Genomic DNA, 11,367 nt, shown 5'->3' on the forward strand with positions numbered 1-11,367 from the left:
ACAAATTTCCTCCTCCCTTGGGCTGTATTTGGTTAAATAGAAACTAGCGAGGGGCACCCGTGCTGAGCACGGGCGAGCAATACAGAATAATTGGGGAGCAAAAAATGAGAAAATAAATAATATATGTAATTAAAAAATGGGTCTCTAGCCGATAAGGGCAACCTTTTTCCCCTAATATCAATAAAAATAACATTCTTTATATAATATATATATATTTGTCATCAAAGAAGGTTAGCAATCCTCATCTTCTGTAACCAAAAGCTTCTATAACCATTCATTTTGATCCTTTGGCCTTGTATGGTTGAAACTGTTATTATTTAGTTTGTGGATCATTGGAGAATTTGAGAACAGAAAATATTGCAAGTGTTACCTGATCGTGCTACTATGTTGCATAAAGCAAGAGAATACAAAAGCCTAATTTGAAATTTTATAATTTCATCACAAGTCATTCACAACCTAACAGTCTTCTGGTAGAATAATGTTCACATATACAGCCTTCCAAAACTTCTTATTGAGTGTGAGGCCAAGAAAGAAAAAGAACTCTATACATTCAGCTAGGAGGTACATTATCCACCTGTTGATAAAAGCAATTAGGTGACATGCCGTATGAAGGAAGAATGAACTCATGAAGTCTGTATTTGCTGGCTTAGTTGCATATGAGCCTTAATTGTTGAACTTCTGCTCAGCAGTGATTGGTAAAGCCTATATCATCCATTAGTACATATATTAAGAACAACAGCATAAAGAAACAAGAAAAACATCTGTTAACTATATGCCTAGACTGCACAATTCATACTGTTCTATAATGAAATTCTGAAAAGAAAAAAGAAGTAAAGGGGAAAATTTCTGGGAGTTCATGAAATAGTTATAGAAACAGCCAATTTTGATAATATTGTCTATTATCAAACTCCCATTTGATTTCTTTATTCACTTTTGTAACATTAAATCTGTAGTAGAAATCTTGAAAGCTCATAACAGAAGATGCATACTATGCCCAAGAAAGAAAATGTTATGCACATCGGGCTTAAGCAAGAAAATTATCCTCTGATGGAGTACTTTACACATACTGAAGGGTGAAGACAGGTTTAAGATTAATAAAATAAGCAATATACTGACCCCAATTGATGTCACAAAATTGCAAACTGCACATTTCACAGATCGTGCTCCATATTGGTACATCAAGAGCATCCTGCAGTTCCCACAGTTTACATGTACAACCTGGTTTGCTGCATAAGAGAAGAAAAAAAAAAAAACATTATCAAATGAATGTTACCTGAATAATGTACAGTTCTCCTGGCAATAAGTTTTTTTTGGTTTATTATATTACTCCCTTGATTAGTCTTAATGTGAAAAGTAATAAGAAACAAGAATCACCACCCCAGAAAATTTGAACTAATCTTCAACATGCTTAAACCTATGGCTAAACAAGTTAATGGGTTTGATGTACTATTATGAGTTGTATACCTTCCATTGCTAGATTGATAGTGTGACAACAAGGACACTGCACACTTGTAGCTCCACGAATATACATCAATATGGTGTGGCGGCCTCCACAGACCAATTGAGCCATTTCAGTTCCTACATGGAGTTGAACACAATATTGAGATCATAACTAATTCAGCTTGAAAACTTTGAAACAGGAATCCATTCTAATGTTCCAATGGATAAAATATGCAGAGTCAAATGGAAACAGGGGAGAGAAGGTTAAGAGGCATACCAGGAGACGAAACAGCTGTAACTGCATTGCAAACAGCACAACATACAAATGTTGCTCCAACTGGATAGGCAAGAAGGTTTCGACAGCCAGAGTAAACAAGTTGGCTTTGTGCACCTGGGAATGACCATGTATTTGTGTATATTAGATTAATATCAACATATTTTGCACCTCAACTACCTTTAATCGCTAGAAAGTAAAACAGAAAAACTTCAATTAATGCAAAAGCAGGAAAATCTATTTCTTTGCCTAGATATAGGAATAGAACCAGCCAGTCATTAGTCATTACAATCTATATACTTACAAAACAATATTATCAAAGCGACTAAGAACTTGATGGGATTGGGAGGAGAGCCTCTGCTGTGGGTGGCTGCCAGGAAGGAAGCGGCCTGTTTGCAGGCATGGTCAGCAGGGAATCGGTGCTTCAGGCAAACCTTCTGGTTGCAGATTTTACAGGTGTTGGTATTGGAAAAGGTCAGAATCTGCTTGCAACGCATGACTGGGCACTTGGGCTTACGGTTCTTTGATGGATCACAGTCTCCAAACATCTCGTGCCTTTCTAAAATGGCCTTCTCGTCTTCCTTACTGTTTCCCGTCGTTTCTATGGATGACGAACAGATGTTTCAGATTATAACCTTTCTGCTGTTATGGTCAGATTTTGGGCAATCGTGGGATTTATAGTTTCTGTGCTCCAAACAGAAAACCTGTGACATGACAAAGAAGTAAGAAACAATTCGAAATATATCTAGCAATCTTCTATTGTTAAAAAAACCATGAGAAGATGGGGGTAAACGAAATACCAGTCGGCATCCATCGCACTTAAACGGAAGGAAATCAAGCTGATGGCAATCTGTTCCTCCTGCCATGAAGCTCTCGCTGTCGCAATTGGTGGATGAAGAAACGCTGAGAATATACATAAGATGAAAGAAGTAGAGAGATGAGAGGAAAGAGTTCAAGAGAGAGGAAGGGGAAAAAGATGGCGAGAGAGATTGAGAGAGTCGGAGAAGGAAGAGGGGAAACGTGTGAGTCATGCAATAATACGTGTCTCACATGCAATAATACGTGTCTCGCTGGCCGGATATTGCAATTGAAAGATTAATTTCATACGTGCGAATATCTTTACACGTGCACTATAAGATTCTATCAAAATATAAAGTGCCACCATATATATATATATACACATAAGATATATATATACACATAAGATGAGAGAAACAAAAAGTTGAGGCACGAGGAAATTCTTAAAATTTAGACCCCTTGTACCATGGGTCAGTGACACTTAGACCCTAAACTTTGACTTTGTGACAATACCCCCTCCATTTGGGTTCTATCATTTAACATCAAAAAAGTTTCTCATTCAGCTATTTAATATTTTCTAAATCCTTAGACGTTAAGGCTCAAACTACCATTTTCTTATTTATTTGGATGATTTTTCATCTATTACCATTCAACTATATTTAAAGTTCCACTATTTTATTCAATCGTTGCCTAAGACTTGATGCCTCTTTTATTTGAGCATTACCTTGAGAGAACATAGCAAAAACTAATATTAGAAGTGTTGGAAAATTGGGTCACAAAAATTTGGAGGGGTTCTAAGGTGCGTATAGAGACATTGTCCTTAAAATGTTATTTGTCCCCGCTTAGTTTTACTAAGTTTGTTATTGGATTATAGGCACATTCTTTCCTAGAATATAATAGAACTTTGGGTGAAAATCTACAATCAGCAAAGTTGAAGAGTTTTCAAAGAAACCTTTTGCAAGAAAGTAATAGATTGGACTAAGAGAGATAAAAGTGATTTTTTCGAAAACTTATTAATTCATTTGCTTGATTAACACTCCTTATATAATTTCTGGAGAGTCATCCCGAAGGAGAAGGTGTTGGTTCAAAAAAGACTCTTTGTATAATCACAATTTCAAACTTTGTGACTGTTAAAAGTTAGTTCACAGTTAATGACTATTAACTTTTGAATAATGCCTCTTAGTCACACCCAATCAAATCGTTACTATTGGATTTTCTTAAAATGCCAACGATCTTGATTTAGCCTCGCACCAAAAAACCAATGCCGCCTTACACGAATCACGCAAGTGTGAGCAAAGTGTCCCTCTAAAGCACCTCATTGCATCACACACACGCATGCATACGCGTGCATGTGTTGCACATTAGCAAGCCTCCATACTGTCCTCTTATAATTCTAAGGAGGTAAACAAGCTCCTATTTAAAAACTTACAATTTGTTTTGTAATTTTTCAATGTAGGAGAAGGCTTTAAAGAAGAGAACAAGTTCAAAACTGGTTTTCGTGTGAGATTTAAAATCTATTTTCATGATATATGTGCAGAGATATTTTCATGTAACTAATCAATCAAATCCCATTGAATCTAATCTCTAATGAGATTAAAATCCAACAAGAAGAAATGACCCCCGCCCCTCACATGGATCATTCAAGAATTCCGGCCATCATAGATGATGAATTTGTTTATGAATTACAATGATCTCCAAATACAAAGGTGAATAAACAATGAATTCATAGATGATGAATTCCGGCCATCTTGCTAGAGATTTTTTTTTCTTTCTCCAACGACGATGTAATAGAGAGTTCTTCATTGGTGATATGGAAAAAGTATTTTATGGCAAGAAGCAATGAAGGTGCATCAATGGAGGTATTTTTGGGCCAATTAGGATTTAAGAGAAAATGGACAAGGAAGACAAAATAAAGAAAGTGAAAGGTGTATTTTGGTAATTTAATGTCTTTCATCATCCGACCTGGTATTTGTCATAATGTGAAAGTTTAGAGGGTAATTATCACCAACCCTATAACATAGGGGTCCTTGTAATTTACCCTTTAATTTATTTCCATCATTAGCATGCTAGTTCTTATTTGGGGATCATAGAAGATCTATCTCCTTTCTTCCTCCAGTTTAGTGACCTTTGTTTGGCAATTTGTTTGGATTTTTTCAACTTGATTATAAGAAGGTGAAAAACAATTTTGTTTGTGTGACTGAGACCCAAAGAAATAAATGTAAAAGATGTGAATTGAGAATAATGCTCGGTATTTAATGCGGTCCTATGTTCGAGGGTACTTGGGGATGTAATGGGTTGGGTTAAATGGTAAACCCACACTAACCTAATTCTATTTGGGTTGAGGCCAAATTGACCATAATCAGGGGTGCAGCTTGGATAACCTCAACTTGAGCCTAGACCAATTTAGTCCACAATTTTACATGTGTTTTGGGCTTGGATTTTTGGTCCTCAGATTGGGCTTGGGTCCAAGACCCTAGGCTTGCCTACGCCTTGGGTACTTTGAGCTCAGTTAAACCCGGCCCAACCTTATCTGAACCCAAGACCAATCTAATCTTGGCCCAAATATATACATGCATAGCAACATATATATATATTTGCATATATGCGTGCATGTATGTTGAATTTTAAAGTGGGTTTATTGACCAACTCAAACCCAATTCAGGCTTGAGCCCAATCCAATTGCATCAAATTTTAATATGGACTATGTCTGAATTGGATAGATCGAGCTTGACCTCAAGGTTGGGGCCTTAGATCCAATTCTTACGATTGGGCTTGGATTGATCATAAACCTTGTCCAACCTGCCCGACTTGAATCCCTTGCCATTTAGGTTGAAGTAAACCTATTCTAAACCTAACCCATTGACATATTTGCAATGCAAACGTTGCAATATAGATGATGATGGCAGGGTGGTTTTACTACCCCCTCCTTGTATAAGTGGGTCTGGTTCCATTGACATCCGTTAATGCTATTTTTTATAACTCAAGACTGATTAGGGCACATCCCAGTTTTGATTAAATGGGCACATCCCTCAAATAAGGAAAAGGTATCCTATTAAAATACACAAGTGCATGAATGTTCTTTCAAAATATCACTTCTTAATCTATTTACAAGGGATGTTCCCCCTTTGTAAAAGATGAGATGTATTCTGGTTACAACATATATACTTTAGACCCGTTAGAATATGGGGTTTTTTTATAGTTCAGTCGACCTCAAAAATTTGACCCCACCATACAGGTGAAATGAATTTGCCTGTGGATTGATGCCAAATTTAGTGGCAGGATGCGGTTCATAAGGGGGTTACTAATAGTCTAGGAGAGAGTTACAATTTTAGATTTTTGAGGTGGCCCTGTGGATTGAATCCATTGTCCATCAAATTCCTAATGAATCCAAAGGGGGTGCCTTCACTACTACATTAATTGTAGAGTTTTTCGTGCTCTTGCACGTTGTATCTTTCACTAGGAGTGTAAATGGATTGAATTCGAATACGATTAGAAAATCAGATATCTGAATTCGATTCGATATTCGATAGATATTGAAAATTAATATTCAAATTCGAATATGATTAAATACTCAAATATTCAATTCGATTCGAATTTGATTAATTAATTATTTTAGATAATTAATAAATATATAAAATAAATTTTTTATTGATATAAAGTATATAAATATATAAATTATTTATATAACTTAATTATTATATATAAATTATATAAAATATTTTATATATTATATATAAGAATTAAATAATTGGTCGAATTCGGATATTTATCGAATCGAATCAAGTTATATCCGAATTCGACTGATTAGATATTCGAATTATCCGAATTCGATTTAATTATGTCGAATATCAAATTCGAAATCAGATTCTCGAATACCATTGACACCCCTACTCTTCACCTAGTAATTGGGATTTGGGAATGGGATATCATCAAAACATTTTGCATACAAATCTTTCATTTTGATGTTAAAAATGCTTTTAATACTATAAATCATTTTAATATATATATAATATCTATTAAAATTTAAGGATTTCAAAAATCAGTATCATTTTTATTCATTTAAGAAATCTCTATGGCTGTGTTTGTTTTCGATGAAAATACGGACTGATATAAAACTCCACGCTTGGTCCGTAATTATCAATTTTTGTTTTGAATATAGTTTTACATCGAAAATCAATATAAAGATAACATCGATAAAATCAATGAAAATATTTACATCGATAATCATGCATTTTCACTTTACAACGATTCACTCATTTAAACTGATTGGTGTTAAACTTCATCAATATACTTTTACATCAATAAATATTTAAACTGAAAACAAATACAGCCATATGAATTAGAGAAAGTCTTATGTGGCTCGATCGATATGGTTGATGGCTCGTTCCAAAAGAGGCTTGGGGGAATCATGTGTAGAGACTACCAAAAACAGCCCGGTTTGGTTTTTCAAAATAGCCAAAATGAATTCCCCTCAATTTGTAGCCGAATGAATCAAATAAAAAAAATATAAAATATAAAAACCATTCCTAGGTTTTTTTTGACAATTTTATAAACCTTCCCTATGTTTTGATTTAACAAAACCCTCCACTAACGTTTTGAAAAAAATATACAAATACCTCCTTTCTGTTGATTTTTCAAATAAAGAAGATATTTAAATTACCATAATGCCCTTACAGAAAAATTCTATCCAACGGACACTGGTTTAAACATTTATGAACTTTTTGCTTTGGTGCCTCTTGGGTTTTCTGCAATACTTGTCTCAGTCCCTAAAAATCAAAAATTAAACATAAAAGGGAGAAATCTTTTTAAGCCTATAACCCGCATCACCATTGCCCCTCGCTCATTAGCTGCCTTTGTTTCTTCTGATATCACATCTGCACCCCACATGCATATCTCAGCGTGCAATATTGAGAATATCTCACGATTTTGTTAGTGGGAGATGTTCCTTGGGATATATTATAGGGCGCAAATGTAAATTTTTTTCTTCCAACTCTTTAATTGGTATTTGTACTTTGTAGGTCTCTCACTATGATGCTTAGGGTCAGTTTGGAAAAAGTATAAATACAAATATATAGAGTGAAAAACCTTTATATTTTGTATTATGTATTTTTACTATACATATTTGTATATGCATTCTTTACACACTAAGCCTTAATTTGAAACATGTAAACAGTTACACGGAGCCCAAGTTGATGCCCAAATTATTTGCAGGTGGTGGAAGTTACTCATGCTTTTGAATAAACAGAGAATCAAGAGTTCACGATAATAGTTCTTTCTTTGCACTCACACGGAACATGAATTATGACAATGTTCTGCCTGGAGGATGGTGTTTTTGTTCATGGTTTTCAAACTGTTGTTAACCCAGACGATTGGACCGTTCGGCCCCGGAACCGTCCAGGCAATCCCATTGACCATTGACTCAGGTGGTCAAACCGTCGATCTGTTCAACAATTTTGGCCATTTTTTATTTTTAATTATTTTTATTTTTTAATTCTTTTTCAGAATGGAACATCCATTTGAACCATATGGTTAAACCGTCAATCCGAAAACCAATGGCCAGAATGGTTTCGTTTCCGGGTCCTTTTCTAAAACCATGTTTTTGCTGAATGACTACAAATACCGTTTTATCGCATGTATCCATCCGATTATGTAGATTTGATTTGGCTAATGGAATATTAGATCTCATTCAAGAATCAGGAATTGGCTTAAGTCCCCACATTTTAGAAGCTTGAAGCTTTATCATTCATGTTTTAGAAGCTTATTGAAGCTTTGAATGCCAAGGATGGCGTTGCTCTTGATGTGCTTGCCTGTAACAAATTGCTAATTTATCTACTGAAGGTAGAATCCAAAAGGGGTTTTGAGCAATTGGTAGCAAAGAAGTTGATTTGGAGAAGCATAATAGGTACGGTGCATTTGTGAGGATAATCTCCAAACCAGAGCCTCTAGAATGGGTCCGGCTACATTTTCTCTCTCAGTTGTTCTCTCTTCCATTTACAAGCACGTGTTTCAAGAAGCAAATCAAGTTGTGGATTGACTGGCTCACCATGCTCATGAAGACCAGTTGTGAGTGATAGTTGTGTATGTCTGAATCTTTGTAAGTTGCCTTGGCCTTTTACATTTATTTGTTCTAGTGATTTGTAGGGATGTCTATCCCCCGTCTTGTGTAGCCCCTTACGTTTAATATAAAAAAAAATAAGGAGAAGACAAACGGCAGGGTTGACTAAGTAGATAAATTCATGGGTAAAAGTGGTATTTCAAAAAAAATAATTGTTTATTGTATGTAAAATTCAAATAAGGGAGGCAATTGCACATTTCTTCAAAATCATTCGGGGGTAGGGGTTATTATTACCAAAATACAGGGAAGGGATATATGATTGTCGGAAAGCTTAGGAGAGATTTTAATATTTTACCCTAAAAACTAAAAAGTGAATATTATGTCATGTTTGTAACAATGACAAATTTGGAAGGCCGGGGAATTAATAAAAATGCCCCATGGGCCCTAGTCTCTAAAGTTGAGGGTCCGTTTGGCTTGTGATTGGAATCAAAATTGGAATTGGAATCGGAATCGGAATGGTCTATGATAAGCCTATATTTGTATATATTTTCATACCTCTAACTTGATGATTTTGGATAATAATGTTTTTGGAATTAGCATGGTATTGCACTAATTATGATAAAATTGTCTTGTAAGATGATTTGAAGCTTAAATGTGCAATTTTAAGGAGGAATTCAATTTAATTGATCAAGATAATCATAGAGGAATGACCATGCAGCAATGATGCTCCATGATGTAGCCATGAATGAGAGAATCCATTGAAATCGGATTTGATATGTACGTATAAAAATCAGGAAATTTCCTGTTTTGATATAGTTCCTGTATTTTGGGCATAACATTCTGCCTACAACTCGGATTGAGGTGATTCAAATAACTAATTAAAGCTAAGAGATAGGGTTACAACTCTTGTATTTATCACTCAACCTAATTCCGCCGCCAATCAAGTGAAATTCAAACTACAAGTTTCGGGTCTAACAGTTGGCAATGCAGAAGAAATAGAAATTCAACTGAGATAAAGACTAAGAGACCTAATTTGTGTTGAATTAGGAGTCTGCATTGAAAGACAATTGAGGGGAGGCTGACTATAAAAAGGAGCATAGACTCAAGGCAAAGGGACACATCCTTAGAGAGAATTCAGCAAAGAAGAGAAGAGGAAATAGTCTCAGCACATCAGAAGGGAAAATGAATCAATTTCAGCACGCCAGAGAATGAGAGGAAGAATCCGAATTCAAAAGGGAGAAAGGCTTAGTTGCTGCACTTGTCTTCTACCTTCAAAGGCTAAAGTTTTCTTATTATTCTATTCATTCTTTGATGTGTTCTTGTTGTGTTTCCCCTTTAATTTTCTTGAGTATGTTGAATTTAATGATGCCTAGCTAATTTCTCTTAGTTAGGGTTTAGATGGATTTTGATCTTAAGATTATATAGTTATTTGTTTAATTCAATTCAAGACATTTATTATTTGCATGAGGAATTTTTATTGCTATGCTTAATGCTTTAAAAGAATTGACCAATCTTTTAATGATTTGATGATTCATGCATGACTGGCCAAAGGATTGTTATGAATTAGATCCCTAGGCAATAAAAATCGCATGATAGACTATGATATTGAAAGATGATTAACTCATGTGTGGGAATCAATGAAGCTTAGTGAGTCAAATCCCCTTCTACGATTAGAAGTTTCCAAAAAAGTTAATGTTTATTTTTCCTTTTGACAACCATTTAGAAATTTGATGGTAGAATTGGATTAATAAATGATTAATATGACTTGAGAAAGCTTATTAATTAATTTAGGAAAATCCACCATCACATGCAAATAACATTAATATACCTTAGGATAATTTCGGTCTTGAGTTAGATTATATAGGTAATTATGTAACTTTGATTTAATGAAATCTAAACCCTAGTTGCATTCATCCATCAATTCAATTTTTATTAAGTTCTTGGATTTGCATTAATTCTTTTAGTTTTTATTCATTCAATTGATTCACGAGTTCAACTTAGGTTAGTTTAAAATTGATTTGGTACTGTGATCTAATCCCTGTGGGATCAACACTTTTCTCATCATTATACGCACATTTGACTAAGGTACACTTGCTGGAATTAACTGTGCATAAATCACACAACAAGTTTTTGGCGCCGTTGTTGGGGACTAGTTTATTGCATATCAAAACTACCTGAATTAGCCTTAGATTGAACATATATTTGTTTTATTTTTGGATTTAAAATTTATCATTTCAATTTTTGTTCGGTTCAGCTTTATAAAATTTTTAGGAAATTTTTAATTTTTTTTCTTTCTTTTTCTTTTCTTTGAAGGTTCCTAGTGCATGACACGCACTAGTGGTGGAGAATTAATACCCCTTGATCAATAAATTGAAAGGACTTTGAAAAAGCGAACGAGGGAGAGAAAGAACAAGATGGCTCAAGACCAAAATAATCCAAAGACATTGATCTCCTACGCTATACTTACTCTGGATGGTACTACATCAAGCATTAGGAGGCCGAATGTGCAAGCAAACAATTTTGAGATCAAGCCTGCAATTATTCAGATGATCCAAATGAATGTGCAATTTTCTGGTCCCAATGATGACCCTAACTCTCATATTCCTAATTTTCTTGAAATATGTGATACTTTTAAGCATAATGGAGTTAGTAATGATGCCATTAGACTTAGGTTATTTCCTTTCTCCTTAAGGACAAAGCAAAAGATTGGTTTAACTCTCTTCCTACATGTTCGATTACTACATGGGATGACTTGGCACAAAAGTTTTTATCTAAGTATTTTCCACCTGCTAAAACAACT

General features: G+C 34.7%; 1 protein-coding gene across 1 annotated transcript; it reads right to left on the reverse strand.

Annotated features, from left to right (window-relative positions):
* Nucleotides 1-405: 405 nt before the first annotated feature.
* Nucleotides 406-2,668, reverse strand: LOC104589425 (protein LOL1-like). Its single transcript, XM_088888108.1, has 6 exons — nucleotides 2,515-2,668; nucleotides 2,019-2,418; nucleotides 1,718-1,831; nucleotides 1,465-1,578; nucleotides 1,117-1,226; nucleotides 406-702 (listed from the first exon to the last, which is right to left on the reverse strand). The coding sequence occupies exons 2-6, from the start codon at nucleotides 2,260-2,262 to the stop codon at nucleotides 664-666; spliced, it is 621 nt and encodes a 206-aa protein (XP_088744234.1). The 5' UTR covers nucleotides 2,263-2,418; nucleotides 2,515-2,668; the 3' UTR covers nucleotides 406-663.
* Between the last annotated feature and the right edge of the window lie 8,699 nt (nucleotides 2,669-11,367).

The sequence above is a fragment of the Nelumbo nucifera genome, chromosome 5 (assembly GCF_055504915.1).
Source record: "Nelumbo nucifera cultivar China Antique chromosome 5, China Antique-T2T, whole genome shotgun sequence".
NCBI classification, from domain to species: domain Eukaryota; kingdom Viridiplantae; phylum Streptophyta; class Magnoliopsida; order Proteales; family Nelumbonaceae; genus Nelumbo; species Nelumbo nucifera.